Here is a 23,182-nt window from a genome sequence, read left to right as displayed (position 1 = left end):
CGAACGAAGGAAGTCTGCTACTGGTAGTAGAGGTGGCGGCGACGGAGAAGGCGGCGGCGGCCACGAGCCTTGCTGTGTCACCGTCACCGTTGTCACTGTCACTCCTGCAGTGTCAGCTTTCTGTGTATGTGTCTGGCGGACTACTTCTTGGTTGGTGAGAAGACGAGAGAGTAGGGTGGTGGTCCGGTCTGGCTGGGTTGTCTGTCTGCCTTGTTCCTCGATCTGATCCGGCCTTTTTTCCCTGCGAGTGTCGTGTCCTTCGGAGATCTTTGACACTCGCTGCAGCAGGTATTATGACAGGTCGATGGGACGAGCCGAGGATACTTACGCGGCAGTCTAAAGACGTCTCTTTGAGGAGATGAGGGGCGGTCTCATTAGATCGGCTCGCATGCCAGTTCCATGGCCAGTATCGTTGTCGCGATCCTTCACGACGTCGCAATGATGGGCAGCCTCAGCGACCAAGTTGCCTTCTTCGTACAATATCTCGCCGTCTGATTTACGCCATGATGGTTCCTCGAGTACTACCGTGCTCAACTCAGCGAAACAGAGAGCAAACCCACATTCCAGTCGACTTCCGTCCCTATCCGGGCAAATAAGGTTGCTTGGCTTGTCGAACAGTGGACGGGAGACGGGTAACTGTAAAGAGTCCTTGGGGGTCATTCGGTTCCGAGACTGGTGAACCACCTCCGTTTTCCTTCTTGGCTGGATTGTCTCTTCTTCGACGACCTTCCCCACACCTCGGCCCCATGGATCCGTCCACCCGGGGGTTGCTCCAGGAGTTTGTTACAGACATCCAGGGCCCTGGGGCCTGTTCTGGTTGGTTCATTTAGAGAGTTCGGACGTTACCTATTGGATCAAGTGAGGGATAATTCGAAGTTTTGTAGTTATCCGCTGACGACTGAGCGGCCTTGAGTCGCGATTCTTCACACACAAGATGAGAAAAACTGTTTCCGCTTCTTTTCCAGGAGCCCCGATGCGCCGAGGTACGTTCACGACAAATTCCCAATCAACTTTGGCACTCATTCCAACCAAGTACGTTTTTAATCCATCAACCCCTACCTACCTGGTTGGTGTCGGTTCTTATGTAGCTTCAAGCATACTATACATACCTGAAGGGGAAATTTGTGAATGAGGTTGGTCCCCTACCTGTATGCTGGCGAGGCTGGTAAGGTACGCAATTGCAATCAGGACGGAGCCCGCTCCGAATGCTACCTTAGTTGCTTCAGGTCTAATTGACGTTTAACATTTGATAGCCATGACAGGCAGGCTGACAGGCCTGACAGTGCCCTGCCAAATTGTCGGAAACAGGTCCGGTTGGGTAAAACGAATGGAAATAGGACTGTGGAAAAAGAGCTTAGTTATCTCTCGTTTTGATGAGGTTTCCTGCAGCCTTGCGAGGAAAGTCAGGCCCGCCGCACCTGCGCACATTCCGGAGGTTAGAACGAAAAGGCCAGAGACAAATCCATAAACCATGGCACTTTCACGCCTTAATTCGACGTTGAACATTGGTAGAGGCCTGTAATCGGACAATGTCGAACCTAAAGTCACCAGAAGATCGTTCGCCAAGACACACTTGTATGTTGAATGGTAGCAAACTTCCCCCGAGCCGGCGGCGATCGATGAAGTCCGATCGTCCCCTTCATCTCCGAAGTCTCCTCATTTTCCGGTTGGGTGGACTGGAAGAATTACGAACGAGAATTACATTAGCTCAGGCCAGTCAACAGGTTTCTGCCGTCGACGCCGTGGTCAAGTACGCCGCCAGGTGGTCGGCGACGTATGATTGCGTCTGCGGTGGCTGTCGGGTCTGCCGTGTGTCCAGGTCCGTCAAGTGTTTGTCGTGATGGAATCAGCCAAACAGCGCCGGCCAGTACTATAAGTTGGTTCCAACTCAGTTCCACCATTGGGGAGGGAAAATCCAGAGACTCATCGACTTTTGAAACTTGCACGGGCTAGAGCTAGACTTCAATCAACGGTTTCTTAAGAAAGAAAGTTCATTCCTCGGAATGCCGCTGCCATATAAAAGCTCGAAAGACTAGACAAGTTCGACAGGGTGCGGGACGGCACGCCGGCGGCATCCCCCCTCGGCGATACACGCGTGCACGACATGGCTTCCCGGCCGAAGCTGTGACGTGTTTGCAGTTTGGAAACCAATTTCTCTCTCTGTAAACCCCGGTCTTGGGTCTGCGGGTGCCTGTACAATGTATGAGGAAGGATATGAGATGCGGCAAGAATGTGTTGTTGTTATCGGAAGGTGGATGGAGCCATGTTTCGGGGAAAGGAAGCTAGCTCCTACATATATCAGCGGTGTCGGGGGCTTGCACCGTTCAATCCAGGTTTGAAATTGTAGCAGTTGCATCCCCGCCCGTACCGTATCCAATCCATCATACATAAATGCAATTTCAATGGTATTGTCGGGTGGCAGCAACGGTCGTTGCAGTGGCATGTGAGGAGGGAAAGGTCAAGATGCAATGGTAGCTCGGTAGGTACGTACCGACCCTGGATAAGTACAACTGTACCTTGGGCCGTGCTCGCTTGCCCCTTGTCCGGTAGGTGCATGCACCGGCGTTGACATCTCAGCCAAACCATGCGCGCCATGATACGTAATTACTTGTATTGCCACACCCTGGCAAGACAGTACCAGCTCGTTACAATACCATACCATATGTCTTCCACAGAGCACTTGAGAGAGTGGGAGAGAGATGAGGTTGCGTGATGCCGAGGCGACAGTGTTGGGGCCCTGTCCATGTCGTCCGTCTATTGTCCACAAATTATCCCCGGCTTTCACCTCTTTTTTTTTCTTCTCCTTCGTTCGTTATGAGCCGTGGGTTCGACATGCCGGGGGACTCCTGACAACGGGCCTACTGGGCGCCTTCCGTCCAGAGATACATACTGCATACGAAGACCATTGCAGCCGCCCTACATTTCCATCCAGATTTACAATCTCGGGATTTGCATCTTATTCTGTATACAGACGTGCTGTCGCAAAGACGCAACATCCGTGGTTACCACCAAAAGAGAGCCTCAGGGGGATATCGCAGAACATCACTCCCGAATAACAACATCAAAGACAACAGAGACCGTCACAACTTGAAATCCAGAGACGCCCTGCAACAAGTGGTGCATTCAAGATATCTACACACAAGGTAGTCTCGGACAACACCTGAAAGCTTCGAGACGCTCTAATATCAGATCTACGCCGTCCGAACTCGACAAACAGCACCAGCACACATCAATAGAGGTACCAGCAACTCCCGGATCTTTTCTAGTTTGTTCTGCATCTTCGCCTCATTCAGATATATTCAAAATTCCGACGCAGTTGATGGGGTGACAACTATCAACGAATATCCGACTTCTTTTCCTCAATCTTATAACAATACCCATACCCGCCACAATACTTTGGGCCCTTTTCCTCCACTCCTCGTCGCTTTTCACTCTGCCTTATTGTTCTACAAATACCATTGGATCCGCTCTTCGGTCAAAATCAAGGACCAGAGGTAATGTGCCTCTGACAGACGACGTTCAAGATTAATAAAACTGACAACCCGAGTGTTAGCACACGCTGGCTTCGTTACCACCAGCCGTCCATCACTCAAAGAGAACACGACGGGCATTTCTTACTTCAGACAATATGGCAACATCATTCTTTCATCCACCGCACCACCAGGCCCAGAATATGCATGGCTTAAATATGAGTGCCTCACAGAGCGACCCGCGGTCGCTTCCGTCTCCCGGTTCGACACTGCCGCCCATCCGGTCCGTTATTCCGGAACTTGATAATCTGGACATGGACTATGGCCGCAGGCAATCTCAGACGCACAAGGAGAGCATCGATGCTGGAGAATCCCACGGATACACCACGGATCGTCTGCCAGCCACGGGCGCCAGCCCCAGCATCAGTATCTTGTCGCAACAGAGCTATGGCCACCAAGAACCCAGATCACAAACATACCCCAATGGCCCGCTTCCTCGCCCGCCTCTTTCGGACGCCCTTATCCAATACAGCGGTCAACATCAACACGGCGAGCCACAGCGTGGCTACAGTCAGCATGGTCAACACCAGCCCGTACACCGCCGGGATACCTACCCTCCTAACTGGTATCCCCTAGATTCATACTGCCCACTACCGGAACACCGTCACGCGGTCTACCCTCAAACCGGACCTCAGCAGAACCACTACGAGCAGCGTGCCCGCAGCGAGCGCACGCGCTATCCTCATCCTTGGGGGAGCCAATCTGATTCTGCTGTGAGCCCTCGGGGCGGCGATGGGGGCAAGAATAAGAGGCGTGGCAACCTTCCCAAGGAGGTAACGGAGAAGTTGTATGCTTGGTTGTACGGCCACCTAAATCATCCTTATCCGACCGAAGATGAGAAACAAAAGATGATGAGAGAAACTAATATGCAGATGAGTAAGTGACAATAGGACAGCAAACTGTCTAGCCACCTCTTTACTCACTCTGCTTCTCCTTTTCAGACCAAATTTCGAACTGGTTCATCAACGCCCGTCGCCGCAAAGTCCCGCTCCTTATCGAACAGGCAAAGGCCGAGACCGAGGCCGCGAAGCATTATCGTGCCAACGCAACACCCATCGCCCGCCGAACTCGAACGGTTTCGGTATCCCATACGAGACACTACAGCCGCTCAGGCCCCGGCCGTGGCGTTCCCAGCCGCCGCGGCCGCAGCGCTAGTATCGAGCCGTCAATCAGCAACCTTCTCAACCTTCCCAAATCTGAGGAGGACGTCCGACCACCGCAGTATGCCGCTCCCATGAGCGACAGCGGCGTGCTTGATTACAGCAGCCGTGAGAGCTCCGAGTCCTATGAGATGGATCCTCATTATCAGAGTTATGGACACGGGCATAAGCATGGGCATGGGCACCATGCAAGCATTTAAATCTTTGGCGGCCGTCACAGCCACTTTTTTCTCGGATCTGTATTATCTTGGGCATGTTTAACCGGAGATGAAGGAGTTTTGGACAAGCATTGGTAGCACGGGAAAAGGACGGTTGGTTATGTATGTGCTTCCTTTGGTTCTTCTTTTGGCTATCCCGCTCCTGGGTGGCATCTTTTCTGGGTGGCGGGCAGGGTATACCCTAGGATCATTCACACAGCATATTTGGCATTTTGGCTTGGAGAGATATCCCATCAGGGCTAAGAAACGGGCTGTCAGAGGTTGTCTCAATTGCTTAGACAACATGTACTTGCTAAAAAGCATCAAGCAAAATACTTTTGACAACACATCTCTTGATCAATCTTCTTTATGAGTGATTCCCTCGTCAAAGTGAAGATATCACTTCATAGAGTTTTCCGTTCTCCATACTATTTGGTGGATAATGAGTCAGGAAGGAAGGCAAGTAGGGATGTAGACAATCCTGGACTCAGGTAGTACAAAACCCCAGTGTTTTCGAACCGGCAACACTACTGTGTACGAACAAACTGCGCTCTAACTACGCTCTGCAGTAGCCATCTCTAAGCCAAAAGGTGACGGCATCTTTTAGTCCATCTCATTCATAGGCTACATGGGGCCTGCCCGGCCATGGGTCTGGGATCTGTTCCCACTAGCATTATATGTAAGACATTTTTCAAGGACCAAGTCCCCACCCAGGCCACCCTAGATGTCGGACGTCAAGACATGCATTAAGGGGAGTATTTGGGCCTTGGGGGCACAAAAGCGCCAAACCGAGCAAGGATCTGTCCAATGTGAATGTATGTGTACGAGGGTGGGCGGCTGGGCTGGACTATGAAGATTGTCTGAATGGTTTGCGGGTTTGCGGGTTGGATACGTTGGATCATGGATGATGGATGATGGGTAGATGCATCGAAACCGAACACGTCGAACCTTGCACAGATTCCATCCATGTCTACCGTAGCATCGGAAAATGGTCTTTCAGGTAGGTAGGTTCCATGGATACCAACTGAAATTATGCATGTTGCCCTATTGCGGGGACTTTGTTGATGCCTGCCCAGTTTCCACTTGTGGTTCTTTCTTGTATTTGATGGTCCGAGGGAGAAAAGCTGCCACGGTCAGTTCAACACCCACCTGATGATGACTTGGGCAAATGATAGTACGCCATGCTAGTAACCAGGACTGCACTGGACGCCTCATTTGGAAAGAACGAAGAGGGTGTGTTTAAGCTCCCGAATTCCGAAACAGAAGCACATCAATCTTCTTCCTCCCCTCATAGCCAATCCAGAAGCTCCGTCATGCCCGAAGCCTCCTTCGGTAATTTCCTTTCGAACCATTGCACACGTTTTGTATTCACCCCAAACCCAAATCCCCATCTCCCATTCAAATCTTCGGGTCTGTAACCCGGCGATGCCCGTGCTTTTTATTCCATGAAATGTGGCGAGCTCCGTCATGTTTTCTTTCGTTCGCGTCCCCGGCCTCACCAAACAATGGCCTCTCTGTCAATTCCTTACCCCCACCCCTCATCCAACCAGACATCGTCTATTCGCTAGCATATGTCGGTATGCCGGTCCCGTACACGACATAATACCCTACATTAACCATGATCCCTCTTCCTCCCCCGCGCCTACCTCCTGCTTCTTTACCATCAAAGCTTCGTCAAAGAGGCTGGTCCTAAAAAGGGGCATCCATGCCAGATTGGCATGTCTGGCTGGCTGGTTGGTGACACACCCACCCACACACATACGTTGACACAATCAGACAGACAGCCAGACAGATAGGCAGACAGGTCATCCACGGTATGCCAACAATTGCCCACCATGCTAGCCGGGCTGCTTGCTGGAGCACAAGAGCAGATCCGAAAATGCATGACGATAAAGGCATACGAGACACAAAATAGATTAAAAATTGCGACGCTAAGAGGACAGCAGGCCAGCAGGCCCTTGAGGAAACGCAGCACGGCAAGCACAAGACGCCTATTATGTGCCCAACAAGAGAGGCGGTCAAGGAACCGGAACCTTTTGGTGAGTACCCGAGCGAGCGAACCAACGAGCAAGTGACTGGGAGAAGGATCACTGCGGAATCTCATACATAGCGACAGCCGGCATGAATACATTGTCCACTTGTCGGTCCCCGGCCCGATACAGACCCCCGAGGCAGGTAGGTCCCTCTCACAAGCAGCAGAAAACACAAAAAAAAAAAGAAGAGGCAAGGGCACGGAGCACCAAGAAATGACGTGGAGACTTATGTTGTGGTTGTGCCAGAGGTAGGTCCCTATTCTTTCCTGCTTTTCTCAGCCATATTGAAAATAGACAAATGCAGGCTTCCCGGCTTGTGCTTTCCTCGTCGATACATTCCTCCTGCGCCGCCTACTCTGCGTTTGTATCTCTTGTATGTCGATACAGTACAGGTAAGATTACCATACCAGAACCCCTGTGCTGACACTAGGACAAGAGGGACAGGGAAGGTCAAGTCTAGCAGCCAAATCTCGGGAATTCTCTGTCAGTCAGTGTTTGGGATCTTGTGGGAGTCGAGAACTGACTGACCTGACTGATGACTGCTTACCGCAACTTGTCAGTCAGGCTTAGCTGCCCCGCCGGCACAATCTGACAGTTATCTTGGACAGACGTATCTTGTGACACCTGCCTGCTTGTTTCTCACAAATTGCCTAGGCAGTAGACCAAGCATAGGAGGTGGGGGAGAGACATTAAAAAGGCTGTGAGTGGATGTGTGCTTCGGGTCTGATGGAATGGGAATGTTGTTGTTGCTTACCCAGCCCAACCCACACCTCATACCTCAGACGGACCCAGGCGAGATACTGAGGAAGATGTAAGAAGACTGGGTGGTAAGCCTGGCCTAGCTAGCCAGAGCCCTAACAACAAAAGGCTTCCAGCATGGATCAATGTCTCAGTTTCTTTCGTCTCCCCCTCCAAGCGCCGCCCCCGAGGTGAGGCCAGAAGAGAGAGATACGAATCCCGAGACCCAGCCCAACAAACTCCAGTCCGCGCGTGGGCAGTCACCACCCCCGAGCTTCTCTCCCCGCGCCTCGCTGCTGCTGCCCGCAACTGCCACCACGAGCATGATGACAGAACAAGCGGTCTGTCGACAATCGGGAAACGATTGTTTCACTGGCATATGGCTGAAAATGGATCATCCTAGTATCATTTCTGCCGAGACGAGTATGCACCCGGGACGGACAGACAGCTTTGTTGGAGATCTGTGCTACTAGACGATCGGATGGGTGACAGCAGCGTCAGAAGCGGCATTAGCAGAAGAAGCAGTAGTGGTGGCAGCAGCAAGATTGTCGTGTCGTGTAGTGTAGTGCAGTGATGTATGTCTCTGGTGTCGTAACCCCCAACCCCATGGATACCCTAGGTATGTTTGGTTGTTGGTCTTTGGAATTTTGGCCCGGCCCAACTGGCGGACAGCCTGTTTATGGATTGTTCTGTCCTGCTGCGTCAGGGTATCACAAGGAATGGAGTGGCAAGATCTCGCGCAAGCAAATCGCAAACTTGACGAGTGAACTGCGTCGAGATTGCCTGAGAGAAGAAAGAAGCATGACGCTTGTCTCGCTTGACCACAGAGGATGAGGGTCTAAAGCCAATCAGGCACGCCGGGGAGTGTGTCAGAGATCTCGGAGCCGGGAGTTGCGGACTAGATCTCTCCGGAACCTCTCTGGGGAGGGAAAGGAGCATATCCGCACACGCGGTGTTCGGACAAAGAGTTTTTGAGGCAAAAAAGCGGTACCCAACCCCAACTCTCTTTCCATCCATCCTATGAGGTTTTCCTTGAGTAAGAACCCCGGTAGCCCTGGCTCCCCAATACCGTTTTGGTGGTCGTGCAGTAACAGTTCCTGGCATCTCACGCGGATCAGCTGCCCGCTGCTGCTGCTTCATCATGGACCACGTCCATGTCCATGTCCACGCGCCCCACGGTAGGCATTGGGCTCTGGTGCAACAACAATCATCATTCACCTTTTTTTCACAATGTCTGCGCCGCTTTTCTCGTCAGACAAAGACAATCTGAAGACAATCACCAACAGCTGGGATCCTTGTGGTAGAAACGCCGATACAACCTGTCAACAGCCGCTTGGCAAGACTGCGGGTGTGTTGCGGATTGCGGGAACTTCCTTTCCAACTCTCGAACAATATGGATGTCGGGCACTCACACGGACGGCGGCGAAACCTTCCCTCCTTGGGGTAGGCACACCGCTAATTCTGCCTGACTGCCTGGCAGCCTTCTTCCAGTGGTCGTATTTTGGGTCCCAATGCCCCCCCCCCCCCCCCCCCCCCCCCCCCCAAATAAAAAAAGGAACGAGAGTGAAGTAAACCTGGGAACTTGGGAAGAGAAGAATGTCTTGTATGACTCGATCCGCCAGTGCCCGCTCATCTGTCTTGCCTGGATCCTGTTCTTCGTAGTAGTAGTAGAAGGGTTTAGTGTATTGCTCCGGACGTCTGGGGGGGGATCCAATCTCTTCAATTTCGCCGACCATCCATAGCAGGTTTTGCATAACTTGATACAGGTGATATCGATGTTGTCCCTCGAGTTTTTCTCCAGAGTCCAGACGTAATCGTCCCCACGGTACGGTAGGGTCATGGTAGTTATTGACTATGGTAGTGCCGCGAACGCCGCAAGTCTCTAGAAAAGACGGCCCTGCCATTCTGATGGTATTGAGGGCCTTGTGGAACAGAGACCTCGACTTTGTCACGCTCCGACATTGAAAAGTTATGCTGCAAAGCACGAGGAGAGCCGTTTGCTGCATGGTTATCGTCGGTGACAGATTCGCGTGGCAGCTGTCGACGATTGTGAGGTAAAGAAGCAAAGGAATCGCTCGGTTTCGTAACTTTCATACACCGAGATGGTACGTTTCATGATTGTCCGAAAAGAAGAGTCAAGGAACTGGTGGATGATATGAGCCTTGTTCGACGCTGATCGTCGTCGCGTCAGACGGTGAAATTTGCAATGTTGGAGAAAGATGTTGGTTTGGGTGACGGACTTTATTGCCAGGATATACCCGCACAGTATAGTCCTCACCAACAGTCCCTCGATGCGTGCATTTGCAGCCTTTTTTTGTACGGGAACCGTGAAACTATCTATCTAACGTGGAATAGTGGAGCGCTTAGATTTGCTAGCTATAAGTTTTGGCACAACGCCTTTCTTATAACAATATCCGGTATAGTGTAACGGTTAACATATCGCGTTTTCACCGCGAAGCTCGGGGTTCGATTCCCCGTACCGGAGTATATTTTTTCGCTTTTTGGCACCTCAAATCATCAATCACTATTCGCATTTCTTCGGCGATTGGATACGCAACATCTCTCATGTTTCCTGTTCCTTTTTTTTTCCTAAGCAAGGTTCGAATCTCCATCTGCTCTTGTTCTAGGTGTTAAGATTCCGCAAATGCATTGACGGTTGTTCAATTTTAGAATGGTTTCTGTAAGCGTTGCACTCCATGGCCAGTGAACGGTTTTCTCTTCGTATAGTAAGTAAGTGGTCCGTATATTTCTAATGTCAAACTGGTACTGATGATATTGAACGAATTCTGAAGCACATTCAGTACTATGACGTTCCAGAAAGGCAATTTGTGTAGGTAGTATCAAGATGGTAGGGTGGGACTTTGCAACGAACAACCGACAACATCCAATAAACTTATTACGCCATTGTCGTGACCATTTTATGTACCACGAAGAAATACCTCTCAAGATATACAAATCGACACCAGCGGCGTCATAATGCAAGCAAGCGTTGAAACAACTCTTTTCCCCTAAACTCCTTTCTAAGCATTCTCAGATCATGTTCATAGTTACTACAACCCGCTCGGCCTTTTATTCTTCATCATCAGCCATGACGGTATCAGCCTTGGCCGGAGAAGCAGCAGGCGAGCCAGCCGCCTCCTTCGTTTCTTCCTTATCACCTCCCTCATCCGCATCCGCCTCAGCGGCCGCTCCACCCTCATCCTCATCCTCATCGTCGTCGTCGTCGTCCAGAATCCTGCCTCTTCTTGATCGCTTGTTCTGGCGTCTTGTTGAGACAGTGGCTTCTTCCTCCTCGTCGTCACCACCAGCGTCGGCCCTGGAGTCATCGACGTCCATCCGATCGACACTCTCCTCTGACCGGCTTCTGCCCCTCCTGGACTGCTCATCCTCGTCATCGTCATACTCCCCTCCACTACGGGGCGAATGGCTGCGCTTCTGCTTCTTCTCGAGGGCCCTCTCAGCCCTCTCGAGAGCATCCATCTCCATGCCAGGCTCGTCACTCTCATCGCTGTCGACCACGATTTCGGCACTCTTGTACTTGCCAGTAGGCTCGGTCTTCCTGCTAGTAAGCCTCTGCTTCTTGGGTGGCCTGCTCTTCCTGCCGCCTTCTTCGGCATCCGAGCCCGAGGCGTCACTATCGTCATCGTCTCGGTCCCTGCGACTCGTCTTCTTCTTCTTCTGAGCACGACCCTTCCGCTCGCGCTTCTCCTCGCCACCTCTCTCGCGCTTGGCAGGCGTGCTGCTGGCCTTCTTCATCTTTTGCCTCTTACTCTTCTCGCCAGTCTCGCTGTCGGTGGTCATCTCCGCCTCCTGACGCTGTCGCTCTTCCTCGAGTCTCTGCTCCGCTAGCTTGCGGTCGCGGGCGGCGATCTCTTCTCTCTCTCGCTTGATCTTTTCTTGGCGCTCGCGCTCCTCTTCCTCCTTCCTGCGGATTTCTTCCTCCTTCTTCTTCAGCGCTGCTTGTCTCTGCTCAAGTGCAACCTGGAGCTTCTCCTTGTTCTTGGACTCGTACTCCCGCTGGGAGGCGAGAGCACGCTCGAGCTGTTTGCGCTGAGTGTTGCGAGCCATGTTGGCACGCTGCTCGATATCGTGCTTGGGATAGGGTGGGTGGTCCGAGGCGGCGATCTCGTCGAGGGCGGTAATAGCGGACTCGAGACCTGACGCAGCTTCCTCGAGTTGGGTGGAGGTACGCTGGTGTTCAGGCAAACCGTTGATAAACGAGGCGAGTTGGATCTGCACAAAAGCGACGTTGAACTTGAAGTGTACCTGTTCAGGGGCAACTTCTAGGGTCTGAGAAAAGCGTTAGTCACTGCAGTCAACTTGTGGGTTCGAATCAACGTACCTTCTGGGCATACTCCAAGGCTGTCTTGTAAGCGTCCAAGTTACGCTCAGCGCGCCCCTTGTTCAGCCACGTACGGCCAAGGCATGAGAGAATGTTGGCATCCTTTGCCTTACCCTCCTTTCCGAGCGCGATCTCGTAGCTTTCGATAGCCTTCGTGAACTGCTTCAACTCGGCGTAAATGTGGCCCAAGTTGACAAAGACGTGCACGTCCTTGATGGTCTCGCGAACCTTGATAAATATCTGCAATGCCCCCTTGTAGTCCTTTTTGTCCTCCACAAGTGCGATGGCGATTCCCTGAGCCGCATATGCATTCTTCGGGTCTAACTGGAGCGCCTTGTCGAAGAACTCAACAGCACGGCTGTAGGCAGCACTCCGCTTCTGCCTGTCTGCCTCTGTCTCGCGACGCATCTCCCTAGCAGAAATAAGGTGCAGATTTCCCATGCCAACGAGAGCATAACGGTCATGCTTATCATAGTTTTGCAGGGTGTGCTTGTAATGGCGTTGCTCCGGGTCCTCAGCGATGTTGCTAGGTCGCTTCCTGGAGCTAAGCTTGCCGAGAAACCAGCCATACAAAGCACGAACCTCGAGGTCGGAAGAGTTCTCCTGGTACAGCTTGGCAACTGCATCAGGGCCCTCCTTGGTGCCAGGGTTATTCCGAAGCTTGATGTAAGCCAGTCTGGTGCGGGCATCCACGTAGTCATCGTGGCGTTTCAACAAGCCCTCATACACCTCAACCGCCTTGTCAGACATGCCCCGAGCCTCGTAGCTACGGCCAAGGTTGAAGCTGATGGTGGTGACCAAAGCGTCGGTGTCAGTATCATCGTTCTTCTCCCCAATTCTAATGCAGGAGCTGAGCGCGGCCTCAAAGAGTTCGCTCGCAAGCTCGTGCTTTTCTTCTTGGTAGTAGAAGCAGCCGATGTTGTTCAGCAACTGCGGCGGGAGGAACCTCCGGAGCGCAGCCTTGATCGCAGCTTCGCCCTCAACTTCATCTGGTCGCTCTGAATGGGGAACCTGGTCAAGCTCCAGCTGCTCGACTTGCTGAAGACACTGGAGGGCCTTGTCAGGGTTCTCGGTCTCATAGAGACGGGCTAGATTGAGAAGCACAGCGGCATCTGGCGCGAGGCTTTTCTTAGGATCCTTCCACGCCGAACGCACGCTCTCCAGCAGGCCAATGGCCTTCTTTGCCTCGGCAGACTTATCTTCCTTGACCGGAGCATACTGGTTGGCGAAAACCTCCTCGGCATACAAGTTGCCGAGCAAAATCATGGCCTCGTAGTTTTTCGCCTGCTGAATCATCTTCTCTAGGCGAAGTTTGGCCTCACCCAGGTCGTTCTTGATGACGGACAGCTGCGCCGCACCAAACTTGGCCGGCAAATAGCCACGCTCAGTGCCACCTCGGGCATCATCAGCACGACGGTAGTAATCTGCAGCACGCTCGAGGTTATTGGCGTAATGCTCCTTGCGCGCGAGCAGGTACCAGCCATCACTCGCTATGGCGTTGACATCAGTGAACTGGATAGCCTTGTGGGCAAGAGCTTCCACATGATCAAATTGCTTCCGGGACAGAAAATAGCTGGCAAATGTGGCGCATGTGAGGGGAAGATCTTTGTCAAGCTTGTAGGACTTTTGTGTGTACTCGGTCATGGCCTTCTTGTACAGCCTGATGAATTCCGGGCTGTTGATGGGGACGTGTCCACTCGCGTCGAGGTAGTAGAGACCCAGGAGGATGTTGCCGACCTTGGACTCGGCGTTGATCTCGAGAGCTCGTTCCCAGGCGATCCTGGCGTCATCCTTGTATCCCAATTGCCAGAAGCAGCAGCCAATGCCAATTCGCGGGTCGGGGTCGACAAGATCTGGGGCTCTGGCAAGGGCATCCTGATAGGCAGCCAAGGCGTCTGCATACCTGCTCAGCGAGAAGAGTGCGCGGGCCTTGCCAATAACGGCAAGCATGTTCTCGCCGCTAGAAACTCGGAGGGCGTCGTCGAAAGATTTGAGGGCGGCGCGCAAGGTCTCGGTCTTTTCGGGGTCGACTGCTCCGGGAGCCTTTGATGGTGGCTGGAGGGACGCCCTCAGGAGCTGGAGGACACCACGGGCCAGGAAGAGAGGAGGGAAAGCTGGGTTGATGCGCGAAGCTTCGTTGAGACTCTGGGTAGCGAGCTGGAGATAGTATTCCTTGGTCTTTGCTTCGGACACAAGGGCGCCCTCGGGGGCGACTCTGGGTGCTTCCCTGCTCTTCCACAAATACATCCAGCAGAGAGCCGTGACGATGCTGAGCTTCTCTCTGGGGTTGTTGGCCTGCATGGCATTGGCTCCTTTGATGAGCATCTCGATGGCGAAGTCGATCTTCTTCTGTTTTGCGTAGGCAAGGGACACTGTCATCCAATACGTCCGGGCGGCGCCCTCCATCTCGAAGAGGGTGCAAAGCTCGGTTGGGTCATCGGCGAGGACCTCGAGGTCGATTTCGACAGCTTCGTCATCTTGATCTTGGACGGGGATGTCGATGGTCGAGGGGATGTCGGTGAAGCGCTTGCTCTTGGGAAAGCCGTTGGAGCCTCCTACGGAAGAGGCAGGAGAGACACCGCGGCCGTTGGTGGCAGCGCCATTGAGGGCAGCCGAGGCCATTGTGAATCACTGGTGAGGACTTGTTGGTGCCGCGCAGCTTGGGGATATTATAGTCGGACGGAAGCGCGGGGGAGGATAGCGAGTCGAAGAGGTGTTCCCGTTCGCATTCGTGCCTGGTTCCGGCAATCGCCAAGGTAGTCTGGAGTCTTGGACGGAATAATAGAGTCGTATATGTGATGGTATGCTCAAAATATGATGGCTGTTGGCGATAATTTAAGAGGGGTGCATTGCGCTCCTGTGCAGGCGACAAGTCGGAAAAGAAGGCGGAAAGAGAAAAAGGAAAGGTAGCAAAAGTTTCGCAGCTACGCGTTTGTATGGACGGGGGAATGCCGCGATTTCTGGGCTCGTGGTCCTGAAAATCCCCGTGAGTTGACGTGTCGAGGATGGGTCGTCTTGAAAAGAAATGGGTGATGGAAGCTGAGATGGGACTCAGGAAGAGGTGCACGTCGCGTTGTGTCGCTGGAGTGGAACGAAGTCAAGAACCGGATCCCGCTGTGGTCGTCAATCAGATGGGATCCATAATGCGTCCAGGTCCCGGCGCAGAGACCCACACCGCGCTGTGGCGGCAGGCAAACCTGGGACGGGGGGACCTCCACTGTCTTGCCCCTGACTGACGATTTTCATTGGCTGGTCAAAACTGGAAACAAACATACAAGGACAGCCTGAGTGACCTCACCTGCTTGTGCATGTAAACAACACGCTTACGAAAATGGCTAACAGCGACACATCTTCACTTGGAATGACATGATTCTACATGGCGGACGAACAAAAACTCACCTTTCTGTTCTGGTACAGCTAACGGTTTAAACTGGTTTCAGATACTTCGCATGGAGCACCTCTTAGGCCAGCGGAGAGCCTCAAACCCGGCTTTTTTTTGTTGTTGTTGTTATTTTTAACGTCCACTTCCGCCTCCCGTAGGGCATGAGACGTGCCGCACCGGTGAGTCTAGCATACAAAATTAAGAGCAATGCCCTAACTGTCCACCAAAACCATTGATCCGAGGGCAAACCGAGGCCTATTGCCAGTGTAAATCATGTGTTGCCCATAGCGTAAACGCGGCCCAACACTTGTAATCGAATCGCCCAGTGGGCGAATCCCTTAAACCCGACATTACTGAGCGATACTCATAAATGAGCATCATGCCGCCAGTGGACAAGTCAATAGCCCCATCGGTAAGAGCTTCGCTCGTCGATCGACCCAGCGCCTCAAAGTTGAGATTCAAAGAGGTTTCACGCCACCTGGGTGTTCCTCGCTATTACCAGCAGAGAACCGCCGAACAAGCAAAGAGCTGCCAAAAGCACATCTGATACTCTTAAGGATCATGCGAGCCGCTCAGGCTGAGTGCCGCTATGAGATTTTGGATTAGCGGAAAGTTAAGTACGCTCTGAGGTCTATCGCTTTTCGCCATGCCCAAGAGAAACTCGATTGGCGGTTCTCTTCACCAATCTCACACCATATACAAGTCCCACAACCTCGAGAAGAAGGGGCGGAAGGACCAGCGAGTCGTATCATTCGAAGTTGAAGAACCGCTGGCAAGTGTTGCGACGACTTCCGCAAGGGACCACCAAAAGGTCTCAACCTCAACAGCACTACAACCCCCATCCCCGAGCCCAAGGAACTTCTCTCCGCCCCGGCTTCCGCAATATCTGCTGGCGGTGCTGTTCTGACTCAAAAACCATTGTGCTTGGCTCGGCCACAGCCCGTGACGGAGACTGATAAGACAGTCCGAGATGAAACCGGGGATGAGGCCGGCCTTGGTACCGATACGTAATGACTACCGAGATCGAGCCCTCTCGGCCTTGGGAGGAATTGGTAGTCTGTATGGGCGGCATGAATTTTTGTTGCTGGAAGCCTTGCTTCAAGAGCATGTTGCCATACTCTACATTCGGCCTGTAGGCCGAAATAACAAAAAACTCCCTTGGGGATACGCCTTCGAACCACTTGACGGAGTCCCTGAGCAGCTCCAAGGCCCCCTTCACCTGCATCCGATTGGGTTTGAACGTTCCAACCTTTATGGCCTTTGTGTTAGGCGTATGGAGAAGTGAGATCGTTCGGGTCATCTCGGTTCTCCTCGCTGCTTATCATGTCCGCTTTGCGTTTTCTCTGGCTGGTCGTGTAGGTCGGCGTAGAGGGTATTCCTTACGGGCCACCGAGACCAGCGCTGACATCAACCACGCGGGGGCTCCCGGCGTCTGAGAGGCCGGCACGTTACGTCGGAAACTCACATCCACGAAAGAGCATGATCCCGGCACCCTTTTCACCGTACACGCACCCGGCATCTGTTGAATTCTCGGGACACTCGATAATTAATTGACATTCGATGCTGATATTGCCAAAAGCAAGTTCGAAGATGAAAAATAGACCATATCCCAACCTCCTACCTTGAAGTTCCCCCAAACATTTGGGTAACTCAGCCGGATTTTCTATACGTTGCAACTGAAGGGTGCTGCAAATGCACCCACTCAGCTGTGGTATATCGCCGGGAATCAGTTTCGTACCATGAAGTAACTCCAGGAGAGAAGTTTATAGGGAGAAACCAATTTGACTGGGTATGAAGAAAAATTGGCAGTTCGCGGGAAGTTATGACCAAGAGTTTGAAAATGCCGTGTGCGTGTAAGGGTAAGGGGTGATGCGCCCCAGGCTTGTCTTTGTCTCTTTCTTTCCCTCAGGTTTGTTTCCTACCTCGGTAATTACTCGCTTGCATTGCCTGCAATATTGCTCATTGTTTTGCTCCTCGTTGCTTTTCATCAACTCCAGTTGACTCCCATTAACTGCCATTGGTTCCTATCCAGAAACCGTCTCACGACGCTGAGATGATGTGGCGCACGAAGAATGTCACCGGAGGTCCATTGGATGTTTCTGTAACAAGTGCAAACGCTTCCCATGACTATTTGATGATATACTTCGATGATTCTGTCAGGAGTGATAGTCTGGTGCCTGGAAAGACATGTTACCTACATGCCGGTCTGCAAAAGGTAGGGTTTGCGGTCATTTCCCACGGCTGATACACACAATAAAGAATAGCGTACTGAATACCCTTTGATGTGTTTTCACACTCGTGAACCGGCAAGCCTAACGCATTGGTGAGCTTAGGACACGCGCGCCGGTTGAATCCAAACCGGACACAATAAAGAGTTTGTTAGCCGCGAACTCTGAAAGGCGATTTTCAAACACAAGGAATGGTAGCCAAAGAACAAAGTACTTTAGGCGCTCCCCGACTACCAACAGAACAATAGAGGTAGGGAGGTAAACCGGTAGAAAGTGGAAAGTGACCCGACAATCCAAGACAAAAGAGTCCGCCAGGAGTGACCATAAAGCTAACATCAGTACCTTATGAACCCACCTTTTACGCTCATACTCCAGCAGTGGGACAACCGCGTTACTCTGTTTCTATTTACATTCACCGGTAAACCCCAACAAGTTGGCCAACAGTAGAAAAGACGGAGACCGGTAGACATCGCATCTATCTCCTCATGACCAAGCCAAAAGGTATAAAAGTAACCTGAGGCCACGATCACATCCACCATTTCAATCTGACATAACGACATCCTCGCCTCTATTAAGACACACAGTAAAGAGACATATTGGCGCGAGTCAGACCCCCAAGTACAACCTCAGGTCAATATCCCTACGCACAGCCAAAGGCGTCCAACTCAAAGAAAAGCACAAACACACCCCAACCACCCTTTCAATACGCCCTCCCGAAGATAGTAGGAAAATGACGTCTACCCATAGCGACAACACTGGAAGCAAGGGCGTGTAATTTGGCAAAAACCCTGCGGATCATACATGCGCCTGCCAAACCTGCTCTTGCAAGGCATGGATCCCGCTGGATGAGAAGTATTGTTCTGACTGCCTCGGTTCCTGGGATTGTCAGACCAACTAAGGGCCCTGAGATAAGGCTTCGTTGGAGTGGCTTCCACACTTGGGCTCTAACCGTCCTGGGAGCCGGCTCTACTGGGAACTCGGAGGTGGGAGAGGGCTCGGGGTTAACGAAGCTTTTCTGTGCAGTCAGTCAGAGATCGGACTGGGGAGTTTATGCTGATCTGGAGGATGGACACTAGGGCTTTGTCTATGGGACTTAGGTGCTGAACACCGGGGTTTGGTGGTGATATCTGTCTGGATGACAAAAGAAGATTTGTTGGAGGACTTCTTTAAGTAGATGGATGGACTGGGACCGAATGGCTCTGGATCGTGGGAATTTTTCGTTCGTTAAGCATTGTCAAGTCCAAGTTGCCAACAATGACTTCATGTTGGTAGACCCAAGCCAAAAGAAGAGAAATCGGCGGAGGTAGCCAGAGAGAATTCCATCATCGTTCGTTTGACACATTCCAACACGTTTGATGTTGTCCGTAGGCTCTTAACCGGGCAAGTATGCTGAGCCCTTGGTGCATAGTGTGAATTTCAACCCCCACGTAAGATTATGTCGCTCGATGGAGCCCTTGAACTGGCATCCTCCATAATGCCATCTTTAACTGAGGAAATATGCTGAATCCTTGGGGTAAATGTAAATGTTAACCCCCACGGACTTTGAGAGATGAGAAAACAACAAACACCCCCAAACCACCAATCGGCACCGAAAGAGTAAATCTGATCTCGACACAAATAGGATTGACGATGTTGGCTACAAAGAACAACAATCAACAGCATTGATACACGCTCCTCGCCCCATACCAAACGGCTAGCCAACCAACTCACCTCTCGTCGTTATGCCTGTTCCCAAGGAATGAGGTGACAATGACGCGGAAAGAGAACAATGCCCGACAGCCCGCGCCTTCCCTTTAGAGTCAAAGAGGACTCAAATAGGAAGAGGAAGAGATGTAAAGCTAAGGACTGCCCGATATATCCCATCATATTCCACTCCAGCATCAGCATCTATCAAGCACATCCACACACAACCATCAGCCGTCAAGCATCAGGTATCAAGCAGAAAGCAACCTCACCTTCAACAAACCCAACAAATTACAACAAACCCTATCTTCCAAACACCACCAAGATGAAGACGTGCGCTCACGCCAACAGGTCGTGCTTCTGCTCGAACAGCGTCGAAGATGGTAGAGATCTCTGCTCCCATTGTGACGCCGGTGGCTGTGGTGTTCTTTGAACCCGCTCGAGAGTTACCGAAGTCGAGGGTCGGGTTTGCAAGGTGGTTCTGAAGTAGGACCAGAGTGCAATGGAGGAGATGGAGATGATGGCTTTCAGAGAATGACAGATTGGGAATGATGGGTGGAGTATGGATGAGTTGTGATGAAGAATGGTGTGTATGTGTGATGGTCGGGGGTTACCTATAGGAAGGGGAAGAAGGGAAAGAAGGGAAGCGGGGGCTGAAGCAGTATATGCAGCAGTTGGAAGACGCATCGGTGCTTTAAACAGTGAAGGTAGAAAACATAGCACAGAAAAGAGTATGACTCTCCCTTCCAGTTAAATCTCCAAGGTGTAGACTGCGTATTTATAGAACCAGGGCAGGTACCTGCCACTGCCGTGCTTGCTGCTCTACCTACCTACCTGCTACCGTTCCTGCCACCGCCGGGTTGCCCATTCCTCACCAAAGATCGGACAACGAGACGGCACTTACCCTTCGGGTCTTCCCGTCCCGTCCACCCAATTCCACTGGAAGCCGGGGCTGCAGCTTGCAAGCGACCATATAAGGTCCCGTATCTGACCTATCTGCCACAACGGGGACCCAAACCCAAGACTACGTCTATATGGCGCAGCGGTTCCAGTTGATGACAACATTGCCGGGTGCGTTGGTATCCCAAGGTACAGTTTTCGTAAGGTCGCAGCTGGTCTCGAATTCGACTCGGACCTGGGTGACTTAGCTTTTTGCAATTATTTTTTCCCCATTCGATTGGGGAAATGATTGGGATTTTGAAAACCAGAGTTTTGGGTTTAGGCTTTTTGGGGGGTGAAAGGACGTTTTTGTTTTGGCGCGAACGATGTGTGATACCTTGTGTATAAGAATCGTAACTTTTGTCTCACGAGAAAACACTTTGCTTTTCATGCTTCCCATGACCACAAGAACTCCTCAACATCTCCCACCATTACTCCTCCCTTTCCCTCCTCCATCTGCAGCCGCGATTTTCACCACTCTAGAAACCCGTCTCAACCTCAACACCCCCTGGACAGCCACAGCCTCATTCAAACAAACCGCCCCCTTCTCCTTAACGCACTTTCCCTTCTTCTTCACCACACTCCCTCCACCCTGTCCATCATCTACCACTTCATTATCACAGCAACTGCCCACCAGACATCTAAACCCTTCCCCCGTCTGCAATCCCTCGGGGGTCAAACACTCGGCGTTGGTGTCGCAGCCGATCTCGTTCTGACACCAGTCGTCTAGCGAGCAGAAGACTTGACCGTCGGGATCAAGACCGCAGAGGCAATCACCTAGGGGAGCAGAGGGGCAGGGGGTAAAGGTGTAGGTGCCGCAGACGCCGGGGGTGCAGGAGGATGAAGGGGTTAGGGTTGTGGTGACGGTGAGGGTTGAGGTGGTTGTTATTGTGGAGGGGGAAATGATGGTTTTGATAATCTTTGTATGGCAAGGGAAGGAGGTGTGATGGGGATGGGTGGTTGTGTTGTAGGAGGTTGAAATGGTGTTGTTGGTGGTTGGGTATGGAATTTTGGCTGATGTCAAAGAACGGCTTGGGAGATCTGAGTGGCTATGTTCCCGTCGCAGTTGGCTGCGGGTGGACGAGTCAATGCTTGTTGACTTGCCAGTGATGGGAAGTGTATTCGTAATAGTGATGGTTATTGTAGACGTCGTGAAAGCTGTTTGAATGCTGGATGCGTCGGAACAAGTTAGCCATATTGACTAGAAAAAGGCCATAGAGAAAATGGACACCAGAGATGGGTTAATTGCCTTGGCTTTGGAGTAATGGTAGTGAAGACCGTCGTTGTGCAGTTTGGATGACTGTGTACATATCCGGTAGTCGAGATTGGGGTGGCATATTCGGCAAGAGATGTAGCCGCGAGGGCCAAAAGCATGACTAGGACTTGCTTCATGCTGTCTAACAACTGAGGTAGACGACAAGACTGGCTTGAATAACTCTTCAACAAACAACATTGTAAAGCACACGGGTGGAATCATCTTATAGGGAACAAAAAGGGGGAGAAATTCGGCAGCCTCGAGGATCCGTTACATCAAACACTAGTGTCTACCCTCTGCAGAACACAACAGGAGCGCGGCGAGCTGTCGGGGTGCCTTTTCGGCGAGTTTCTCGGTGACCATAAATATAGTCAGGATGGTGCTGAAGTTCCGAGTTGGAAACAAACAAGGGTTGCCAGCCACTCCCTAGGTTATTCCTGGATTGTGTAACAGATCGGAACGAACTCATGCAGGGAAGTGATGGGCTGAATGCATGATTGCGGTAATCGTAAATGGGTATCATAATTTAGACCAGCCTTCGGAGGCCAGGTATCGAATCGTCTTGAACGGGTCCATAAGCAGGGACAATATGGCAGATATTCTAGTGTTCTTCGAAGAAACCTCCATCTTCGCTCTCGCTCTCCTCCTTCTCCTCCTCGTTCTGTGACGAATCCTTCTTGGCGGTCTTCTTGGACGCAGGTTTCTCGAGTGAGAGATCGCGTTCCGGCCGCCTGTCGCGAATCTTCTCCAGAGCCTTCTTACCCTCCTCGCGGGCCTTTTCGATAGTGGTCCACATTGGGGGTCTTGATGAGTGGAGGTGGTGTGCGGCTGAGCCCTTCTCGTCCTTCTCTGTGGCTTCGTCCTTGGACTTGGGGTACAAGCTGATGTAGGTCTCCATGTGGGGATGGTAGAGAGCATAGTCGAGGTCGACTTCGGCAATGTGGAGGTCGGCTTTTAACCTGGCGATTTCGGCTTCGTCTTCGGTTTCATTGAGTTGCCTCTTCAGTTGCTTTGCGAGGCGCTCCGCCTTCTTGCGCTCTGTTCGTGACATTCTGGGTTAGAAATGCGACAGGCTTTCCTGTGTGACGAGGAGGGGAACAACATACCGAAGAATCTGACCATGTGGTACTTGCTAATCATCTTGCTCCTCAGCCTCTTGTCGCTCTCGTCGTAAATCCTCTGCTTGTGGGCTTGCAGTTCGCGCTGGAGGTCATTCCGGACATTGGCAGGCAACTTTTCGTTCTTGTGTTCGAGAAGGCGTTCGATCGCTCTGACACGCTTCTTGATTTGACCAAGGTTGCCATCGTTGATCTTCTGGGTGGTCTTTTGACGCTTTGCAATGTTCTTGGGGTTGAATCTGTTGTGGGGGTTTCTGGGTTTGTGCTGGTGCTGGTGCTGGTTCTGGCTCTTGTTTTCGTTCTGTCCCTCGTATCCATTGACGTCCGCGCCCTCGGCCTCTTCGAACGATCGCTTGCCCATTGTCGCGGTGTGCTGGAATAGGAGATGGGTTGACTTCGGAGAGTGTAATAACCTCTTGGGTGACTGTGTTCGTGGTTGGTGCAATCTGATAGGGGGTAATGCGAATTCAGGTGCTTTGGTGGTTGTCGCGATGTTCGTCGTGGCTCTTCAATTGGAAAAAAATAAATGGAGACTTCTGCTGAAAGAATGGAGCAAGGAGCTGGACCCCTGCAATCG

The 23,182-nt window shown here is 51.9% G+C and overlaps 4 protein-coding genes and 1 non-coding gene across 5 annotated transcripts; 2 read left to right on the top strand and 3 right to left on the bottom strand.

The window, feature by feature from the left end:
• The first annotated feature begins 2,345 nt into the window (after positions 1 to 2,345).
• SMAC4_08102 (uncharacterized protein) lies at positions 2,346 to 5,233 on the top strand. Its single transcript, XM_003347162.2, has 3 exons — positions 2,346 to 3,494; positions 3,554 to 4,406; positions 4,472 to 5,233. Exons 2-3 carry the CDS (start codon positions 3,629 to 3,631, stop codon positions 4,888 to 4,890), a joined length of 1,197 nt encoding a protein of 398 aa, XP_003347210.1. The 5' UTR covers positions 2,346 to 3,494; positions 3,554 to 3,628; the 3' UTR covers positions 4,891 to 5,233.
• Positions 5,234 to 10,071: 4,838 nt separating this feature from the next.
• SMAC4_13652 lies at positions 10,072 to 10,143 on the top strand. The gene has a single exon. It is a non-coding gene; the product is annotated as a tRNA-Glu (tRNA).
• A 385-nt stretch (positions 10,144 to 10,528) lies between these two features.
• Positions 10,529 to 15,080, bottom strand: SMAC4_08103 (uncharacterized protein). Its single transcript, XM_003347163.2, has 2 exons — positions 12,001 to 15,080; positions 10,529 to 11,948 (listed from the first exon to the last, which is right to left on the bottom strand). The coding sequence occupies exons 1-2, from the start codon at positions 14,620 to 14,622 to the stop codon at positions 10,728 to 10,730; spliced, it is 3,843 nt and encodes a 1,280-aa protein (XP_003347211.1). The 5' UTR covers positions 14,623 to 15,080; the 3' UTR covers positions 10,529 to 10,727.
• A 5,567-nt stretch (positions 15,081 to 20,647) lies between these two features.
• Positions 20,648 to 21,624, bottom strand: SMAC4_12854 (uncharacterized protein; the record flags this gene model as incomplete). Its single annotated transcript, XM_066091110.1, has 2 exons — positions 20,648 to 21,401; positions 21,482 to 21,624. 2 exons carry the CDS (start codon positions 21,622 to 21,624, stop codon positions 20,648 to 20,650), a joined length of 897 nt encoding a protein of 298 aa, XP_065946892.1.
• Positions 21,625 to 21,888: 264 nt separating this feature from the next.
• Positions 21,889 to 23,130, bottom strand: SMAC4_08104 (uncharacterized protein). The gene is made up of 2 exons (XM_003347164.2): positions 22,594 to 23,130; positions 21,889 to 22,525 (listed from the first exon to the last, which is right to left on the bottom strand). The coding sequence occupies exons 1-2, from the start codon at positions 22,964 to 22,966 to the stop codon at positions 22,089 to 22,091; spliced, it is 810 nt and encodes a 269-aa protein (XP_003347212.1). The 5' UTR covers positions 22,967 to 23,130; the 3' UTR covers positions 21,889 to 22,088.
• Between the last annotated feature and the right edge of the window lie 52 nt (positions 23,131 to 23,182).

The sequence above is a fragment of the Sordaria macrospora genome, chromosome 4 (assembly GCF_033870435.1).
Source record: "Sordaria macrospora chromosome 4, complete sequence".
Lineage (NCBI taxonomy): Eukaryota > Fungi > Ascomycota > Sordariomycetes > Sordariales > Sordariaceae > Sordaria > Sordaria macrospora.
Note: the sequence above shows the minus strand (reverse complement) of the source record. Positions and strands in the feature narration are given on the sequence as shown.

Excerpts from the sequence above, each read along its gene's own strand:
- SMAC4_08102 (XM_003347162.2), top strand. The coding sequence starts at position 3,629 with ATGGCAACATCATTCTTTCATCCACCGCACCACCAGGCCCAGAATATG. Across the intron at positions 4,407-4,471 it reads AGAAACTAATATGCAGATGA|ACCAAATTTCGAACTGGTTC; the intron begins GTAAGTGACAAT and ends TCTCCTTTTCAG.
- SMAC4_08103 (XM_003347163.2), bottom strand. The coding sequence starts at position 14,622 with ATGGCCTCGGCTGCCCTCAATGGCGCTGCCACCAACGGCCGCGGTGTC. Across the intron at positions 11,949-12,000 it reads CCTTGGAGTATGCCCAGAAG|ACCCTAGAAGTTGCCCCTGA; the intron begins GTACGTTGATTC and ends CGCTTTTCTCAG.
- SMAC4_08104 (XM_003347164.2), bottom strand. The coding sequence starts at position 22,966 with ATGGGCAAGCGATCGTTCGAAGAGGCCGAGGGCGCGGACGTCAATGGA. Across the intron at positions 22,526-22,593 it reads CCACATGGTCAGATTCTTCG|AGCGCAAGAAGGCGGAGCGC; the intron begins GTATGTTGTTCC and ends TGTCACGAACAG.